General features: G+C 42.6%; 1 protein-coding gene across 9 annotated transcripts in view; it reads right to left on the reverse strand.

The window, feature by feature from the left end:
- Window positions 1–2,784: 2,784 nt before the first annotated feature.
- Window positions 2,785–21,288, reverse strand: part of DAB1 (DAB adaptor protein 1) — a 467,365-nt gene continuing 448,861 nt past the window's right edge. For 5 of the 9 annotated variants that reach the window (XM_070289453.1, XM_069592737.1, XM_069592762.1 and 2 more), the window contains 3 exons: window positions 19,268–19,395; window positions 18,806–18,916; window positions 3,055–6,188 (listed from right to left, as the gene is read on the reverse strand). In XM_070289453.1, coding sequence (XP_070145554.1) covers window positions 18,821–18,916; window positions 19,268–19,395 — 224 coding nt within the window. In that variant the 3' untranslated portion in view covers window positions 3,055–6,188; window positions 18,806–18,820. Of the gene's footprint in view, window positions 6,189–18,805; window positions 18,917–19,267; window positions 19,396–21,288 lie in introns of all 9 variants that reach the window. The other 4 variants (XM_069592743.1, XM_069592741.1, XM_069592747.1 and 1 more) reach the window with 3 other exon arrangements.

Below are 21,288 nucleotides of genomic sequence, written 5' to 3' on the forward strand. Positions count from 1 at the left end.
GTGGTCACTGACCACCTTTCTTTTACCACCTATGAAAGTTTGAAGGGGCACAGACAGGTAAGAAGAAATAATTTCCCTTTAATAACTAAGTTCCTAGGTTCTTGAGCTCATGGCCATGAACTATGGTAACTAACTTCTATCATCTGAAACAAGACAGATTTCAGGGTGCCTCCCCAAGAGGCAGGGTAGAGTTCCTTACAATAGGAAAAAAGACAGCTGAGCATTTTACTGTTGACAAGATGTCAGCCCTGATCACTGCCTGTTCCCTCGTCCACCACCCCTGCTGGTTCCCTATCCAGGCTGTGGCCCCTGCATGAGTAACAGAGTGGCAAGAGGTTGTTCTGAAAATTAAAGACCCAAGTCATCAGAGGCTGGCATCTCGCAAGAATACTTGGACGTTTTCCACTTGGCAGTCATTAATATTCTTCAGCGAACGATGAACCTGTTCAAAAAGACTCCCTCTTCAGACCTCTGTATCTTAGATGAGAAAATGAATGCTAGTGTTTTGTTTGCAATTATATATTCACTGGATTGGGTTAGAGTCATCACTGTTCTTAAAAATAAAACTGAATTTTTCCTTTTTAAAAAAAATATCTAGTCATTTTACTGAAGAATCCATTTCTGCACTAAGTCAGCCCAGGTAAGGCTGGGCGTGATTTTTCTAATAGACACCACTTTCAGTGGAATAGAGATAGACTTTAAAAGTATCTTACAGAGGGTGCGTGAGCCATCTGACATCTTAGAAAGCCTGCAGACAGAAGCAAACATGGGAGAGAGGAAAGAGACCTGGAGGTGAGACCCCGGGAACCTCAACAGCCTCCGGGAGAGCTCGTTGGCTCTGTTAATTAATAGCTGTTTCGTAACATCTCCAAGTTTCAGTTTCCTAAGCTGTAAAGTGGGGGGCCCGTTTCCTTTCTTCTTGTGTAAAAATGTGGAAGTGATAGCTAGAACATGAGTGGCACATACATAGTAGGAGCAGCATGAGAGTAGCAGCTATTATGAAGATTTTAACATAAATACTGAGAACTGGCTACTAAATGGCTTGAAAGCCATTTACATCTGTTCATTAAAAAAAAAAAATCTTTCAGGCACTGTTGTTCCAATTCCCTTGAATTTAAACATCTTTTAAAAGGTTTCAAAGCTTTGAAGGTTGATTTCAATGAAACCTGTTTTTATTCTAGGCGTTTTTCCTACTGTCATTCTGAGTAAAACAAAAACCATTTACTGTCAAAACAACAAGGGTTTGCTCTCAAGCACAAAATGAAAGCAGATATGTCTGCCTGATTTATTTTGGCATCCGCCTAACAGTTAAATAGGACACCTTTTAATTTGTCACTTCCTTAAGATGCATTTAGGTTGGGAAAGTAAATCACCAGTTCTTGGTTTCAGCTAAACTTGAATCAGCTGGGCAGAAAGGTGGTTTTTTTTTTTTTTTTTTAAATCCCTCTGACACATACCCTTTCAAAGTGCTAATTAAAAAAGAAATTACAAAGTTAGCAACATATTAAAGATACTAACATCTCATGTTTTTTAAATTTTCAACTGGAGGAACTTAGAAATCTAACTTATTTACCAAACACCAACTACAGTTCTGGGAAGAGGCAGAGGCGATCAAGCTTTTCAACAGGACTATTTAGAACTATTAAAAAGGGTGAATATCCAGCTTTCTAAAAAAAGTTAAAATCAACTGTGAGTAAAGAAACTTCTTAACTTCACCACTGGCTAGCTGAAGAAGTTATTTGATCTCTCCGAGTCTCAGTTTCTTTATAAATTGAGGATAATGTCTAACGCTTGGAAGATTAACTAAGGCAATGGCCATCTAGCATGGAGTGTCTTTGAGGCACCTAATAGCTGCTCAACAAGTATGAGGCACTATTATTCAGAAAGCCTTCTATAACATCTTTAACAACTGAGTCCATTTCTTATTGTATGAAGGTTGTTCCTTCTATCTGGTCCAAATTTATTTTGCGAGAATCTTTTCTCTCATTTTCTCCAAGTTGGTGGTAACATCTGTTTAATACTTTCTATTAAATGACACCAGACTGAGGGCATATGTTTATACAACCATTAACATAACCAGTCCTAAACAGAGGTGTTTTTTGGCATCCCAAAGACCTAATCATAATCTGTAATCTGGCTGATTACTGGATCAACAAGCTGATTTAATAACAAGAGAAGATAAAAATGATACACATATACATACACACATAAATACACACACACTTTTTTTCTTTCTGTTCTTCAAAACATAAAAGTCAAGGTCCAGCTCCAGACTTCATGTTTTTTGGTGTGGATTGTGTTTGGAATGTGAAGGAAGATAAATGCTTCATTCTTTGGGTCTCTTACAGCAGACGATCTTGAACTATGGGGCAAATTCTTTGACAGTCTAGGTTAAACTTGGTCTTCTAATCAACAGTTTAGCAGGTTTTATGTTTTATTTTTTATATTTTTTAGAAGAAGATATAAATCCATAGGGTAAGTCCTGGGGTCTTTCCCAACTTCTAAAGTCCCACGCTAAGTGTGGTCCAAACCCCACATCTACACAGGGGGTGCTTTTTCTGACAACAGCCTCCTCATTCCTCACTGTGATTTTCCAAGTAGAGCCAGTACCTGAATTGAACTGAAGACAAACTGATCTAACTCCTCAGCGGAGCTTTCTTTTTCTGGTCTTTTGCCAGGTCCTTCACCTGATCCAATGGAAGTTTCGAGAGAGGCAGTTTCTTCTTCCAATTCCTCAACCTGAATATCCAGTAGAAGCTTATGGAATAAAACCAGGCTAAGGTGTTGTTCTCAAACATGTTTATTTGTAACAGTTTTACATGGTGTGTTACAGAAATTAATGGAAAATTTCTAAAAATTTTGCTGTTCTGTTGAATGCATTGTACATAAAGTTAAAAATAATGTGTCCATATATGTTAACAAACTGTCATCTGAGGTAAAGTTAAAGTAGGTCTAGAAATGTACTGCAACAGTAATTTTCTCTTTCTCATCTTTATTAAAAAAATATGTGTCAGAACACAGAAATTGAAATGAACCAAACCCACAGAGTAAACATTTTTTTTTTTTTTTTTTAAAGAAGGTGCCCGGTACATTACATGATGGGGATTCAGTAGACACAGGGATGAGTACGAATTATCAAAAAAGTCTCGCGGCATGTAAAGAGAGCTATGGGGAATGGGAACAGAATGACAGGTGGTGTTTCCCTGGTTTCAAAATTTAAAGTGACAAATTTCGTGCTAGTGAAGGATGAGGAATTAACAGTTGTACACGTGGATTTTCTATCAGTCTAACTGGAACTGTGCACACTCCCCATGGCCTTTTGGTATCTGCACCTCAGCTCTTATTTGGAAATCTCACTGTTTTCCTTGTATAGGATACGGTGGTTCTGAGTTCCCCAAACAGTGCTTATTAGACAGCAGAATTCAGCCAATGATAACATGGATGGCAGTTTAAAATCTTGACTTTATTTCCCTCACTTTAATGTATTACAGGGGCCATTTTCATTAAGTTCAGAGCCAGCTACATTTTCACCCACACTCAATGACCGATGACGGATCCACTGGGCTGTCACTTTCCGCTATGAAACGAGCTCCAGATGGTGGGCCTGAAACAGCCACATCAGCCAGAGTTCACTTTGAATGTGTCAGAAGCAACCCGCAGAATCAGTGGAAGGGTGTGATACTGCAAGACAAACTCAAGACAACCATATTGAGGGAGAAGATAGCACCACTGGTTTAGAATCAGAATCACGGACAACAGAGCAATTTAAGTTACTTCCCTGTGGGAAATGCCTATCTCATCAAATCCCCAGAAAACGCAATTGAACTGGTCTCAGGACGACTCTCACGGTTATCACACCTTTCCCATTGCCCCCTTCACACGGAAGGATCAGCTCACCCAAAGTATGCACGTGCCTGGAGAAGTCATGTCAACCAAAACGTGACAGCTACAGAGAAAGGAAATGGCCCTTTTCAGCTCTCGGGTTCTTCAGACTTTCCATGTTAAGGTGACACATTTATTCTGCGATGGACACTTGCCAGTTAACTGGAAAACATTTAGATTCCAGTCACCTGACAGTGTAAAACACGGGCTTCAAACAGTAACAAGCACCTTGACTTCTCAATTTTTTCCTTGGTCACCAAGTATACCTTCTTCCAAATCATTTTAGTTTCTGTTGATACAAAGTATCCAAGTACACAGGCCGATGGCAGTCCATCATATCAAGGTAAATTCTACTTTTCAAATTTTAAAACCAAGTAAGGATAATCAGCCCCACCCCCAATCCAATTCATCCCATGATTCTTTAAAGTTTTCTTCTTAGTGTCAAACCATTCAATTCAACATACTGTAACTGCATAGGAACATCAGGAAAACACAGTTGACCTGTAGAACAATATTCTCTGTAGGGCAAAAATATATAGATTCTTTATGAAAATCATGTGCTAAACATACGAACCAAACACTGCACTTTTTGTCTCATAAATGTTAAAAAAAAGGAAGCTTAAATTCTTCTGTTTCACGTACAAACAGTCCAGTGATGTCTACAGGGTCAGTGGGAGTGGAGAGGTGGGAGGGAGTTTCAGAATCTGAAGGACAGGCCTTCAGAGCGTGAACTGTCTGTTTTCTTGTTTTACACAGAGGGTTGTACTCTCGCAGAAAGACTTAGATGAGAGGCTGGAGTCACGTGCTCCCTTCCTGATCACTAGCTGCTGATTGGCTGACTGTTCCTGTCAGTTGTCCCTGAACTCCAACTTCCTACCATAGGCTCCAGAGTAGTTTCCGGAAAGTGAGCCCCACCCATCAAGTCTGTCACATTCTGCACTCAATCTGCTACCTTCTCTACAGTGTAATGGCATTATTAAAAAAGCATTTTCATTAACATTTATATTTACAAAAAAAAACCAACACAAACGGGCAATTTTTTTTTTTTCATTAGAACTCCTTAAAGCCATTTCCCTTAAATATTTAAAGAGTTTAATGGTAAGGTTTTTGTTTTTTTTTTAAGTTATAAAATAAAAATCCCATTTGAATTTTCTGATGTACAAAAAGAGATAGAGATGAACCATTGTGACCACAGAATCAGTTTGTTACTCTGAATATTCATGTCACCACTGTTCCATTAGCAAGTTGATTTTTTAAAATCCCAAACCACATTACCAGGATTGTATCAGAAGTATTTGGCAAATGACTTTTCTTTGAAATGGCACATGGAGAAGACACTTGTCTGCATAGCATCACAGCAGCAAGATATCGGAAAAATAAAAAATCTCATTTTATTGGACTTAAAGAGTTTAGAGCTTCTGAGGAAATCAGATGTACTTGTCATCTTTCTCATCAATGGGATTCGATGTCCTTTCCTACTCACAGAGTGAAGGTTAAACTGAAATCTGTCTTTCTTCACCAGGATGCAGAAGAGCTTAAAGGGTTGTTTTGGCAACATTCTTAATCAAAAAGAATCATCAGCCACTTACTTGTCTTGTGATGATTTCAAGTGAATTCATTTCATATAGGGTTTTTTTCTTTTTTCCCAATTGGATTTCTTCATCAATATTAAAAAAAAAAAGTCAAAAGCAATACAAAAATTTGTACACTCATTAATTTCAAACATGACAAAGAAAGGAAAGGGGAAAAAATGGCAGACCAGGCCTTGTGGAGCATTGTAATTATACCATCCTATGTGAAAAGGCATACGAATGAGCATCTTGTGGTGACAGAGACCTTACATTCGCCTAAATGATGTCAGTGCCAACCCTGATGTACCTCTCTGAGGCCTGTCACTCCAAATCAGACGTCTTTACAGTGGTCAACAGGCTGAGAAATAAAAAGAGAATTAGGGTTTCCCATACTGGGTCATCTTAAACCCACGCTAAGAGAGCCTGGAATATTTGTTGTGTGAGCACTTGCTTGATTTATGATTTGATGCTGGGTCTGGTTTTTTATACTTCGGTGTGTTTGTTTTTGTGCTGCCATAGACCTCTGCCAGTGGTTGCCAAAACCTCTTAGTTCCCTCTTCCAAAGGAGTTCCATTGGGCAATCGTGAATTTCTTCGTGGGATGACGTGAGGTGAAAGAATACAAGAGAGCCTGTCGCGATGCGGATTTCCATGCCAGTCTTGAAGCACCTGCCACAAGCCCGCACTGATGCTATTTCTTACATCTGTTGATCTGCGCATAGAGAGGCTCCGGCTCCTATGGACAGAGGGACAAAATGAGACCCGCTCTTTTCCCAATAGGGTTTTCTGAGACAGCTTGGGAAGGAGGGTTTGGGATTAGAACAGAAAGATGACAGTTTATGATGAATGACCTTAGGTTATTTGGGGATTATTCATTCATGGTGCATGTCATTTTGGCATCCTTTTTCATCCCTAAGAAGAACAACTCACCCAGTTGTGCCCTTGGTTTACAAGCTGAGCCTGTTAGGGAAATCACAGGGTCTAGCAGACAGAGCTGGACCAGCTGTATGATGTGGACAAGATACTTTTACTTTCTGAGCCTTAGTTTCTCCAACTATGAGATGGGAATAATACCATTTACCCTACAGGGTTCTTGTGAGAATTAGAGAGAATATATATAAAGCCTCTAGCATAGTGTTTGGCAGGGACGTGCAAGAAAATAAGCAGTTGAAAGGGATTTTCAGAACACGGTAACAATGATCATACATCAAGTGAACGTTTTTCCGAGACAGTTTTATGAACGTCCACTTGAGATGGCTGAAATTCTGTCTCAAACTGCTCTTTGGTTTCTGCAAGCAGCGATGACTGGGCATGCTTTAGAGCAAGAGAATGGCGATCATGCCATTAGCTCTTATTTGAAAGCTTCTAGGGCTTGTTTCCAGCCACTCCTGCTGCAGCTTCAGGTTTGGCAGTCACTTGCCTGCAGCCCTGGGGCTGTCCTAAGATATACACAAGGCTTTGACCAACATACGACATAGCAAAAATTCAAACCAAACGTAGATGGGAAATGGCGTTTGGCCTCATTGAAGTCACTTCAGACTTCAGTTCACACTGAAATGGACCAGGGTGCACTGGCCAAGCAGATCAGTTCAGTATATTGGTCTGAAGCATGCATAGGCCCTTCTGTTAAAGTTGACTTTCATGCTGTCACTCTCGGATATTTGTACCAGAATTAAATGGACACAATGACATCTTAATTCCGCCATATTTTGTATATTAGCCTGCCTCCTGCTATGTGGGTATAGATCCTTTTCAACTGCTTATTTTCTTGAACCAGCAGATGGAACTGGCATTCTGTAGCTCTACCATGTGTCTGACACCATGCTACATATTTTCAAGTACATTGTTTTCTGAATGTAGTGATTAAGGCAGTGATTTATCTCTTTTGCAAATGAGAAACCACGCACAGAGAAGTTAAGTAATTTGACCATGGTCACATGGCTAGCAAGTCACATGGGACTTGAGACTTAAAAGTAAGTTCCAGTGCTTTTTCTCATTTATTACAATACCTGCCATTACATAACAACAACAACAACAAACCCCATAATAAACAAGCGAAAAGTCTTCCAGCTATGGTGTCATAGAGTGTTTTGGAATTTATACAAAACACCTTTATGTCTTACCGGGTTGGCCAAAAAGTTCATCTGTAACATCTTATAAGAAAGTTGAGCAAACTTTTTGGCCATTCCAATATTTTATCTGCCTAACCATCCCGGGAGTGGATTTTATTCTTTCTATCTTCATTTTGCAGGTGAAAAACTGAAAATCAAAGAGGTTGTGTGAACTCAAAGTCACGTGCTGCTCTCATAGATTTAATATGTTGCATTGCTTGCTTTTATTGTAAAGTGGGGATGGGCAAGAAGATGGAATGTGAAGCCCAATGAAGAGAGCTTTTGCTTCCCCAGAGTCACCAGGTTACTTAGTAACCAGGCCGTAAATGGAATCCAGGACTCCTGAGATCAAGTCCAGCATATTTTCTTCTAGAGTTCATCATCTCTGTATTCTTCCAGGAACAAGGAGCTTCCTACTCTTGGAGGCATACAGTTGTGTAATAAAACAGTTTGCCAATTGGAAACCTGCATGGTTTCCAACCATGGGACTTCATACTGTCCTTGAAAAGGTAAAAAAAAAAAAAAAGTATAATTCTGCTTCCAAATATCTGATGACATAAAGTAAGAAAGCTTATTCTTCCATGCACGACTTCTGAGTTACCACCTGTGCATTCTGTCTGCCATTTTACACATAGAATTAGCATAGTAGGTGCTCAAAGAAGGTCTGCTGAATGAATGTGAATGTCTAGGATACAGTTTCTACTTTTTTCACTGTTCTGATCCCTTTGTCCTAAACACACTCTCCCTTGGCTTTATTCTCTCAGCATCAAATTCTGAGCAAAAGCTATAGCAAGATGATTTATTAAGCACCTAATTTATTCTCTGCCAATGTCTTGAAATGTTTCAGATACTTGTAAGGCTAAACATGGAACTTTTCTGTGTGTTTGTGTTCTGGAGGTGGAGTAAGTGGAGCAAAGATAAAGGGGTAAAGCAGTGAAGTACCACCAGTGGGAAACAACATCTCCTTGTCCTGTGCTGGGCCACAACAATGCAGCTTCCTCTTTCCTGGGTAGACTTTCTCAGCTCACTCGGCTTTCTGGATGCCCTAAGAAGCCAGGCTGCCTTGATCTCACCCTACCATTTGCTTTATTCTAATTTTGGAAACTAATTTATTCAACTGAGAATGACACCTAAAAACAGAAGAAGACAGCAGGCTCAGACAGGGTAATTAATGCCACACTGCATTAACTTTCCGCAGCTGAGATAAATATTCACACATCTCCTGCTTGCCGGAATTTAGCTTCAAATACCCATCACAACAGCGGTAACGACTGCAGTCAACTCTCAATTATCCCCACTAATGAAGGGGAGCACTGGTGTGGAAAACCCCAAGCAGCAGATAATCCCAAAGTCTGACACTCTGATGCATTATACGTTTTGGAAACAGCTTTACCTTCCTTGTTACAGAATCTTAAGACTGTCAAGAGCTAGAGGAGAACTAAGAAATCATTTGATCCAGAAATTTCTGACCTGACTTCTGGCAAGGTCACCATGAGGTCTTTAGGCTATTTTTGACATTCCAAAAAGCCTAAATGGAATCACACATTAACACAGCACATTTTTGATAGCTGTTGTTTTATTTTGTCAGATCCGGCCATATCTCTGCCCTGCTTCAAATCCTTCAAAGTCTCCTCATTAGCCACAGGGTAAGGTCAAAGTTCCTTCACTGGGCACATAAGACCTATTAGTCTCATAGACCATTAGAACTAATAAATGCCCCTTTCCAGACCATGAATCAAAAGTCACCCTTCTGATCACGTATATCATGCTTTGAAAAAAAAAAAATTCTTCATGCTTCTGTCAGAATGATCTTTCTGCAAGGGATTTTGTCCTACCAGTTTCCTGATTGAAACAACCCTCCAGGCTCCTTAAGTCCCTAGGGATACTGCAGACATACCCCCTCAGAATGACCCAGGAGGCCCTTCCAACGTGGCTCCCGTTCCCATCGGTTTCATCTACTTCCACTCTCTTTTAGGTCACTTCTGCTCTGTTCTCCTGGTCCCTTTGAAAGTGAAAGTGTTAGTTGCTCAGTTGTGTCCAACTCTGCCACCCCATGGACTGTAGCCTGCCAGGCTCCTCTGTCCATGGCATTTTCCAGGCAAGAATACTGCAGTGGGTTGCCATTCCCTTTTCCAGGAGATCTTCCCAACCCAGGGACCAAACCTGGGTCTCCTGCATTGTAGGCAGATTCTTTACCCATCTGAGCCACCAGGGAAGCCCCTGGTCCCCTTGACATGGTAAGATTCCCCAACCCTGAGACTCTGCTTGGACAGTTTCTTCCACTTTGGGGACCTCTGCTTGTCCCACGCCTACAGGTTCATAGTTTCGGAGCTAGCCCAAATAGAAGGGCTTCTTGGACTATGCAGGTAACGCAGACCACTCTGCTCCTGGACTCCAGCAGTGCCCTGCAGAGACCCATGTCTACACTGCCATCACGTTACCTCCCAGTGCTGTCTACACAGGGAGCTCTGCTGTACCTTTCATATCTGTGTCTCACATTCTGAGCACAAGCTAGGAACCTGGCAGGCACACCTACTTACAACACAGAGCATGAGGATGTAAATGAGTAAATAAAAAGTTGCTTCTCTTACTGCTGCTGCTACTGCTGCTAAGTCGCTTCAGCCGTGTCCAACTCTGTGCGACCCCATAGATGGCAGCCCACCAGGCTCCCCCATCCCTGGGATTCTTCAGGCCAGAACACTGGAGTGGGTTGCCATTTCCTTCTCCAATGCAGGAAAGTGAAAAGTGAAAATGAAGTCGCTCAGTCGTGTCCGACTCCTTGCGACCCCATGGACTGCAGCCCACCAGGCTCCTCCATCCATGGGATTTTCCAGGCAAGAGCACTGGAGTGGGGTGCCACTGAGTTGGCAACTACTTATGAACTTTACTAAGCTCATTTGTGAATCTGGCACATTAATAATCTTTGTTTCTAGTGGACAACAAAGTAGATAGAAACCATGCAGTAAAGATGAAAACAAATCAACTCTCTAGCCTTTGACGTAAGTTGAAAACCCTATGTTCTGGGAGATGTAGTGAAAGAGTATACCCACACTGATGTGAAATTGGGCAGATCAGGCTAGTATTCCTACTACCAACTGCCTGCAGACTGCTGGGAACACACTTGCACTTGAGCGTGTTTGATTTATTGCTCATTGCAATGAGGGGAACCAGGGGCAAGTGTGGAAGAAGTGATTAGAAAGGGCTTCTTATGGGATTAAGCTTATATTAGATGTTTATGGGGAGTGTCCAGAAAGGAAGGTTTCTCTCTGGGTTAGGTACTTTCAGGAAGCATGATTAGCTTAATAATTCTTACCTGGGAGGCAGGACGCACAGAGTAAGACTAAGGCCAGGAGCAAATAATGTTTGGTCATTTTTGGAGCTTGGACGATGTTCACGGCAGCCATGGCTACTGAGTGTTCTTGAATGGGCCTTGACCCATCATGGTGCCTTGTCTGATGCTCATCTGTGAAACTGCTTACATGCCACAGAACACCAAGGGCCCAGCCGCGAGGGCTGGGCTGGCTCCTGGCTGTCATGCTGATGTTCTCTTTCCACTGTCACCTACTTAGTAACCTTACAACTCCATGCAGGTTATTTAACCCTTCTGGGTGTCAGTTTTCTCATCTGTAAAATGAGGTTAGAAGTCCTCACTAAGGACTGAAGGAGAAAACACACATTGAGCACACAGTCTGGCACAGAGAAATTACTCCCCAAACGGTAAGGCTTCTTCTATCTGGGTGAGTGATTCTATCTTTCCTTTATAGAAGATGGTTTTCAGCCTAAAAATCACCGGTAGGTGGCTTTAATAATTCCATCTCTTTCATTGACACTTCTTTATAGCGTAACTGGGCTGTTAAGAAACTTAATAATGGCACAGGATCTGTCCTGGGAAACTATGTGGAAAGACTGCAGAGTACATTTAAAGGGCTTGGCTGCAGGGCCCTGTGGATAGCAGAGACTTCCATGTGTTTGCAGACGAATTTAAGTATGAGGTATGAGCTCATGCCGAAAAACCAAGTAGAATCACAGAAGGAAAAGTATTAATAGACTATATGTTTACAGAAACCAAATCAGAGTCTATAGAGGGCTTTCCTTGATCACAGCTGTGGTCTCGTTTGTACATCACAGAGTCTGTACCCTGGGTATTCCTAGCTTCTTTTACAGGGAAGAAGCAGGGCTCCCTAGAGTTTAGTGACTGGCCCAAGGTCACTCAGCCAGCACAGGGAAGGACTGGGATATAATCACATTTGTTACATTTTTAGCCTTTTTTATTGTAGTAAAACATTTAGAGGAAAGCATTTGCCATTTCGATCATTTTTAAGCATATAATTCATAGACATTCATTATTAAATCTCTCTCTTTACCCCAAATAGACCCATTAAGCAGTGACTTCCTAGTCCCCTTGACCCCTAAATCCTAGTAACTAGTCTCTCATCTACTTTTCCATCTCTATGAATTTACCTATTTCTTATTTTTAAATCAACTTCACTGAGGTATAATTTGCATACAACGAAATGTTCCCATTTTAAGTGTACAGTTTCATAAGCTGTGACAAATACATACACTTATCTGGGCCTCCCCAGAGCCATCAAGCTGTAGAGCATTTCCTCACCCTATAAACTTCCCCCATGTCCTGCTCAGTCAGCCCCTCACACCACTGTGGCCACACTGATCTGCTTTTGACCACTGTAGGTTAGATTTGTTTTCTTGAGCGTTTCATGTAAACACACCCAGGTCTTTCCTAAGCCCACTGTCCTCTCCACTGCCATGTGATCCCTTTTGTAAAATGTCAAAGCAAGGGCTCTCAGTCTGACAGTTCCTTTCTGGCAGGAAGAAATGAAGGGCTCCGGATGTGAGGGGTATTTTACCAAAAGTCCACAGGAAACAGTGGAGAGCCAGGAGGGCAGCCCAGGGTCTGGACTCCCCTTTCCGTGCATATTCCCTCACTCTCCCTACCTCTTCCCAGCCGTTTGGTTTGAAGTACAAAGGTACATAGTTTTCAATCCCACATTTTCATGAGCCCCTTTGGAAAGCCACTTCAATTGTGCTTATGACTTCACTTTAAATTTACTGTGTTTGTTTTGGGGAAGCTTGGCCACATTAAGCAAAAGTTGGTCCAAAACAGATGATGAGTGGGGAGAAGACGCAGCATGCTGAGAAAGGTGGTCTTGGACGTGAGGTCACGCGCCATGCAATCTGGTTACTGAGCAAGCCCATTTCTGCCCCGTTCTGGGTGCCTGGGGAGTGAGAGCCACGCTGAGCCAAGCTGGGGGTCAGACTGCAGCTGGGAGGTGAGCCAAAGCTTGAGGCCGTCATCATCACCCTGCCTAGGCAGCAACTTCAGCCTCGGGGTATTTAAAGCCCTAACACTGGGGCCTACCTCAGCAGGGTCTTACATTTCCTGGCTTGGGAAAATGAAAAAGGGGATGGTAACCACGGAGTAAAACTAAGGCGGAAAGAACTCAAAGTGCCATCTAAATCCATGAAAAATGTTTAGAGCCACAAAGACTCCCGCAATCTTCCTAACTACCTATATGAACTGAGGCAGGCATTTCACCTGGGTTTTTTCATCTCTACAATGGGGCTTGTAACACCAACATCATGGTCCTGCATGTAACATGTAATAAGTGAGCTCATATGACATAAAGAATTTTAACAAGTGGCAGGAGTCTTCCTTTCTTTTTTTATTCAAAGGAAAGGGGAAATGACAAAGCTTTCTGACTACTTTCAGCCTGAAAATCTGGCTTTTAGGATAGGAAAGCCTTCAAAACAAAGGATGGATATGACGGTAATACCTTCGAGTCTGAAGTTGCTGCCGAATGCACTTGCTTCCAGGGGCCTCACGGTGCCAAAACCCACTTGGTGAACACAGGTGCACAATCTGAGTTCCCAGGAGGTCCACACTCATTCTGATCAACTCTGCACTTCCCCAGTAAGACGAATGATGGGCACCAGTAATCTGCTTTGCATCTTGACATCACTTTTTTTTTTTTAACTTGTCCTGTAGCAGATGAGGGCACTGAGGTTGCTGATGCCTGTTCTCTGCCAAAAGCAAGTGGGCCTGTCCTGAGTAGGCTCCCGGTGGTCAGGAGAGGGTCCTACATCTCACATGGAGAGTCACTGGAACCCCTAAAGAGTCCCTGCATTTCAGGGACTTCTGGCCTTTCCTTCATTAGGTGGGAATAAGGACAACCTGGGAGAAGGGTGCTGTCGGAAGACTTTTTGAGGATTGGGTCTTCCATGTTCTAGCTGGCTGACACTGGACAAGTTAGAAGTCCTAGAATGTAAGAGCTAGAAGGGCCTGAGGAACTGCTTTCCTGAAGAGAAGACCAAAGGCCAGAAATGAAGCCATCTGCCTCATATCACAAGCAATTAAGTCAAAGAGAGGCTGCTAAAACCCAGGTATCCTGGTCTTGGTTGAGTGCTCTTAAGTTCTCTAATCAGGGTCTAGAGTCAAATCCTAGCCTCCTTACATGTGATTCTTGTGATTTCAACAAGTTATTAACCTCTCTACCTTACCTACCATATTTGTGAAACAGCATGATCTAACTCAGCTCAGCAAAGGACAGCCCATCAGCCCGTTTTAGTGATGGCCAGTTCTTCTATAAATAAAGTCTTACTGGAACTCACCACACCCAGTCCTTAGGCACTGTCTTTTGCTGTTTTCCTGCTACAACAGTAGAACAGATTAGCTGTGACAGAGGCCTCGAGGGCCCACAAAGCATAACATCGTTCACAGAGTGTTTGCTGAACTCAGGTCTAAATGATCAGTGGATTCTAGCTCTGCCCACTACTCTAGGGGCTGAAAATCATGCTGAAATCTCCATCTCTGGGCCTTTGTCCTCCAGAGTCTCATGTTCAGCAGTCTACCAGCATCTGAACTTAGAAGTTCAAAGGAACCTCAAGAACACTTGGTCCCAAAGTAAACTTGCCTTTTTCTCTGCTTAAGCCTACTGCTCTGTGTTCCTTAGCATAGTTCCTGGCCCCACCTAGATCCCCGGGACAGGCAGGAACCCGAGGAGTCATCCCAGTGCATGCCCTCTTCTTCCTCTCTTCCCACTTGCCTTCAGCCTTAACCTCCTCCTGATTCCATCTTTTCCCTGGGCATCAAGCCAACATCTCTAACCTGGCCATCGCTGCCCTCAGCCAGGCTTTCCCATCTCCTGCCTGGACCAGGTTGGCTTGGACTAGCTTCTGAGCACCACTATGCTCTTGTAAAGAAGTGGTTATTTTCCATTTCTGTGGTTCTCTGTTTTAAGGCTTTTTGCTATGTGATTCTATTTAAAAGCAAAATAGTAATAATAATGCCAAATATGTGCTATTTCACTTTCAAAGCTTATAAAGCACTCTCATACGCATGATATCTTCTGATCCTAGCAGAGCCTGAGGAGGGAGCTGTTGTCATGATTCATTTTCATCTATGTGTGAGAAGTGGGGTTCCAGGGGTTAGCTAAGGTCCCACCTAAGATTACGTCCTTAGGAACTGTAATTCAGACACAAGACTCTGACTCTAGGCATCTGTTTCTACTCTCTCCTTTTTTAATTTTAATTTTTCCAAATCTCTCTCCCAAAGCATCTAACATTCTGCTTTTCTTTCCCTTGAACACTAAAAATCCATCAGGTAATATTTTATGTGTCTTGGGTTCCCACTATGAAGATTGGTCTTCAAAAAAAACGACAGTGACTTATTATTTATGGCAATATCTATTGTTACTAAGGGAGACAGACCAAACAATTCTCCATTGTTACAGATGCTACTTTGACTTGACAGCTGGGGAAGTCTGATAGGCAGTTTATTTACTTAGCTATTTAACCAAATAAATGTTTTCATTTTTCTTTCATCTCCTCAAAAGCTAACATTTCGCCCTTAAAATTGCTCCAGCAACACATCAGTGGAGTATAAATTACCTGCCATTCCCACACCAGCCATTATAATATTATTTGGGTTCTTTTTTTGTGCCCTTGTTGACCCAGTCTTTCACAGACACGTGATTCTCCCAGATAGGAGGGTAGGGGAAAACATGAAATAATTGAAGATATTCTCCCTTATTGCTAAAACAGAAATGCTATTTGAGATTGGCCCCAAAGCGTCCACCTGTGAGGATTGAGGCCGTCTGTTTCCTCTTACAGATGTCACCCCTACCTACTCAGAATTGTGCGGGCATTTCTAATAAAAAGCAGCTGGTGATAATGGTTGCAACGATGATAAGGCTGAGACTCCTGCTTCCCAACTGCATGGAGGCAGAGGGGAAAATAGAGCTGTGGACGTAACTAGCCCTGCATGGTATATCCTTTCTCCAAATGCCTGGAAAGGCGCTAAGAAATTGCAGCCAGTAAATTTCTGGTTGGATGGATGGGTGAATGGAATGGAGAGAGAAAGATCAAATGTGGCTTGTGCTGTGTTGAAGGAGGGGCCCAGAAGCCCCTTTTGGACTTCTATCGTGGGTGTCTTGGGAGCTTCCCTTGTAGCTCAGTTGGTAAAGAATCTGCCTGCAATGCAGAAGACCTGGGTTTGATTCCTGGGTTGGGAAGATCCCCTGGAGAAGGAAATGGCAACCCACTCCAGTATTCTTGCCTGGAGAATCCCATGAACAGAGGAACCTAGCAGGCTACAGTCCATGGTGTCGCAAGAGTCAGACACGACTTAGCGACTAAACCACCACCATCACCACTATGTGGGTGTCTTAGCAAGGCTAAGGCTCTGTGGGATGTGTCAGCAAGGCTGGCAACAGCCTCTTGGCATGTGATCCTTGATAGGCCATTGTGAAATTGCCAGACTAAGCTTTCCAAGGGAGAAAACTGCTTCACTGAAGATTACAGCCCAGCCCTCCTTTGGAGCTGGGAACTACTTATTATGATTTACATGTGAATATAAGATAAGGCTGCTCTGTTTGGAGAAGTGAGAGTTGGCCCCTGAGGCCCTAAAAGGTGTCATTCTGATTATGGGGCAGGGTGAGCCAGAGAACTAAGAAATAGGGTTTTTCCTTTTCTCCCAAAGCTCTTTTAAGGCATATTGAAAACTAATTACCTACAAACAGAAAGTACAAAGCAAAACCTCCCAGGCAATGGCCTGGGTCCTTATGGTGGAATTTATTCAACACAAGGGCTAAATGTATAAAATCCAAGGGAGTGGTAAACCATGTTTATTGAGCACATGTGATGACGGTTTGGGTTGATGGTGATGGTGTTGCTGATGGCAACTAACAGCTCAGCTACTTTCTGTGTGTCAGACTCCATGTTAAGAATTCCAGACATATCACTTAGTCCAAACAATAACCTCATGAGGGAGGCAATTTTTATCCTATCTTTCTAAATAAGATAGAGAATTATTATGACATCTCTTCAGGGTCACATAGCTTATAAGTGCTAGTGCCAGATTCTGAATTCTCTCTTGTCCCAGAACCCAGATTTTTAAGCTGAGTACTGAGTGTCTGTCTCTATGTGCCATCTCAGTTAAGGTAATGGATACACCAGGCCCTGCAGCAGATAAGCACACCAAGACTCAACAGCAAGTATGGTTCTTGGCCAAGATTTCCTGCTGTTAGGTAGCTGAGCTAGAATCTGAACTCAAGTTCCAAATTCTGAGCTCTTCCCACAAGACTATGCCACGCCCATTCACAACTCGGCCCTGGCCTGGGGTTCTAGACAGAGCATCAAACACAGCACGGAACAGGCTGAAGCCCCACAAAACAGCTTGCGCGACTATCTTAAGCAGAACAGACGCATAAAGATGACGGTGTGAGGCATCGATCTGCAAGTGCTGCCCGTCATCTCTCTTCTCTAGAAGTTCAGTTTTAGGATCAGACGTCGGCTGTTATGCTGACGAACGGCTCTTGTCACCCATACTTCATCACATTTTTCAAGGCAAAGATGAGCATGTGAAACAAAACATATGAAAGGGGTCGAATAACCTGTTGGGGCACCTTCCCATCATCTCCAACTTCTGCCTTCCCTGGAACGTCAACTCTATTATCACAAGCCCCCCAAACAGCTTTGTAAGACTACATTTTTAGTTGGGTGTTTGCATGACATGATGGTATTCTCGTGTGCTATATATTGTACTGAGGTGAAATGTGGCAGAATGTATGGTATGTGAAATGCTCTAATCATAAAATCTATGAACAAAACACACTTTGGAAATACTCTATGAGCTTTCAATAACCATCAAAATAACTTACACACAAATGGCAACTGATTCCAAGGTAGCGTCAGAATCCATTTGTGAACAGTGAAAACTATTTACCATTTTAATGGTTCTGACCATGCTACTTAGGCCTAAAAATGGAGCTCTGCCGGTTAAGGCCTTGCGGTCCTAGGCATTTATGGAAAACTAGAAAAGCACCTGAAAATTGAAGACATTTGTCAAGGAGTGACCTTAGAAATCATGTCTGGGTAACAAGGGGGTACTTCTATCTCCTGGGAAAGTTGGCTTCATCAGCCCCTCTTTCTTTCCATCAAATCAGATGTATTGAAATTCAAGTGCCTAAACCCACTTCTAGTAAATGTAAGTACACCTCTCTCAAAGTTGCTGCTGATGGAGTCTGAAGTGGTTTGGTGGCAAGCCACCGGCTATCAGACAGGTGCAAACAGCAGAGCCTCAGAAGCGAATGCCACACGTCTTTGAATTCCACTTTCGCAGCTCTGAATTCCACTTTCACTTCAGAAAGGGTGCAGGGCCCCTTTCGGCCAGACAAAACAGGCTCCCATGATCTCACATCTCTATCAATTTTATTTCAAGCACTGCTTGTTTTGTTTCTTAGTCTGCCTTTCGAAGTGTGTTTGGTTGGTGATTTTTTTTTTTCTTCTTTTAGATCTGTGGAGTGTAGGCAAATTCTGTGACACACTGCTGAAGGGGTCTAAGCATCTGGACCACATCTCACTGAGAAAGAATGTGTCCATCTCAGAATGTTGATGCTTTCAGACGCTGAATCCACTTTAAGCAGCTCTGACCATGCCTCACCACTCCCCGCACCCCCTCAGAACATATGGTAATAAAATAGTATGACCATTCCCCACTCCTCACCTTTACCCCTAATCCCAATACATGTCAAAGGTCATGCATCCATGAGGATAAACAAGGTGGAAAACAGACACCAGGCAAGGCGGGATGATGCAAACATCAGGGATACGCTCAGGCCAGGAAGATGGTGCGGACATCAGGGATGCGACTTCAGAGGCAATGAACAAGCAAAAGGGAGAGCGGATGGCTTAAGGGTGGGAGATCAAAAGGACAGATACCTACCCAGACCTGTGCTATCTAGCTACCGGCCTGTGGACTTATATTATCACCACTGGGCTCCCCACTGGGCTCACCAAAGGGATCACTGTTGGATGAGGCCTGTGACCCATCAGGCTAGAACACAAGAAGATAATACTTTTTTTTTTTCTTTTCAGTAATTTAAAATATAAGACAGCTGGGTACATTTTCATGCACACACATCATCCATTATTTTAAAGAAGGCAGCACTCCATTGAGAGGATGCCAGGTCTGCAAATGTGAGAACTTGCAACAATGTAATGAAAGGATAACAGTTTTCAGCTGCTCATTTGAACATAAAACCCCTTTAGTCACCCCTTTAGAACCTAAGAGTCTGAATCAGCATTCTTTTCTACATAGGCTTCCTCATGCATTGTTTATTTTAGATACAGAAGTTTTAAATGGGGTGGGGGGGGGGAAACAACTCAGAACAAACTGGCCACTTACAGCTTCTTGCTCTTCACTTTTGCTGGGACTCTCAAAGCCCTCTTCAAAGATGTCATCGGTGGTCGGATCACTGGCGTGGGATGCAGATGATTTGGATGGAGAGCTCTGTCTAGGGGCTGGGGTTGGAGCTACATGGAGATGATGCAAAAAGAGAAAACATCCTAAGTGTCCGGAGGCAACTGTTTCTACCCCACGGGAACCCCGGGATCTGGTTATGTTTGAGTCAAATCCCAGGACACCTCTTCCCATCACAAGTCAAATCAGTTGAACAGTTTAATCTCTCTTCTCTATCTATTTATCCTGTCCTCTCACATACTTGACAGTCAGGAGGCGCTGGTCCACAGGGATGGGTGAGGCAATGGTCCTCAAAGGATGTTCCCTGGACTGGTAGCAATAGTCACATTTGGGGACTTGTTGGTAATACACATTCTTGGATCCCACCCTAGATACACCTGCTGAATCAGAAACTCCATGTTTCCGCAGACTGACGTTGAGACCCACTGGACTATACTTTTCTTTCCTTCTCTTTCTTAATTTCATACAATTATTTCAATAAGCATAAATAAAGATGATGACAGTGTGACACATTTATTGGATGCCTTCCATGTATCAGAGGCCATCAAATTTCCCAGGTAATATCTGTGATCCTCATAAAGCTGTTTTGAGGTAGGGGTCCTTCCAGTTTTACAGATAAGGACAGTGAAGGTTGCCAAATTGCTCAAGGTCTCAGACTTGGCAAGAGGTAGAAGCAGGCTTTGTATCCTGGCTTGTAGTAGGTGTCTGATAAACCTACTGAACGAAGAGTGAATGAAGAGTGTCTCAGTGATCTGGGGAAATGGACATGGCTGAAGGCAACTTCACAGCTGATGCTTTTTCCCTCGTTCCATAAGCATCTGCGTTTTCTGTCCTGACCTTCCCACAATTTCCTTGTCTTCTTTATTCCAGAGGTTTATAATAAATATGCCACTGGAAACCACTTTCCTTTCCATAATTTCCAACTTGGCATGGAAAATACTCCTCACTGGCTCAGCCCCAAGGAAGGGGGAGGAGGATAGGACTTGATTTACTAGTTGAACTTTAAAAGCCATTGATAAGGTCTCCCTGCCATTACTTCCCAGAATTTACAAAATCTGGCTGCTCATCAGACAGTGAGTGATTATAAAACTTAGTGAGTTGCTTCTGTAACTCTAACGTCTTTAGAATGATGTTATTTACTGCATGTCAGTGAGCTAGACACGGTGCTGGGCACTTTGCATTCATCACGCCCTCTAATATAAACACTGCAGGTACTACTGTACCTGCTGTCTTTTTCTGATGAAGAAACTGCCACTCAAAGAGATGAAGTGCCTTTCTCAGAGTTAACACAACTGTGAAGAAGCAGGAGCCCCGGGAGTTAGCACAAATCTGATACAGCTCAGCCCCACTGTGCCTTTCTATTTCTATCTGAGGATCACTATTGGTTCTGCTCTACCCAAAACATCTGAAAGGTGATGCTGAAGGACAGAGGATATAAAGATAGGCTGCACTCATTTTCTTTAAAACACAGGATTTTTTTTTTTAATTAAAAGGAAGTAGCTTTAAGGAGATAGTTTATGTGAAAACACCTTGATATGCAGCACACGCTTAATATTTATTAGTGAAATTGGATTCTGAAGTGAGTTTGATGTGGTTTCTTACTAAAGGCTGAGAATCCTGACCAAGCCACCAATACTGAGAGGTATACTGCTCATACATCCTGGATGTAATCAGTGGGATGCAAAACTGTTTGTTTATGCAAGTGTTTAACCTTTAGGTTTTATAGAATACCTCTATACTCTAAAATAGTAGTTCTCAATCTGGGACAGTTTTACTCCCAAAGGGACACTTGGCATTATCAAGAGTCATTTTTCATCATCAAAGCTAGGGGAAGAGGAAGTGACTACTGGGCATCCGGTGGGTAGATGTCAAGGATGCTGCTAAACATCTGCAATCCATAGGACAACCACCCACAGTGAAGAATTATCTGGCCCCAAATCTCAATA

Source organism: Ovis canadensis, chromosome 1 (genome assembly GCF_042477335.2).
Source record: "Ovis canadensis isolate MfBH-ARS-UI-01 breed Bighorn chromosome 1, ARS-UI_OviCan_v2, whole genome shotgun sequence".
Lineage (NCBI taxonomy): Eukaryota > Metazoa > Chordata > Mammalia > Artiodactyla > Bovidae > Ovis > Ovis canadensis.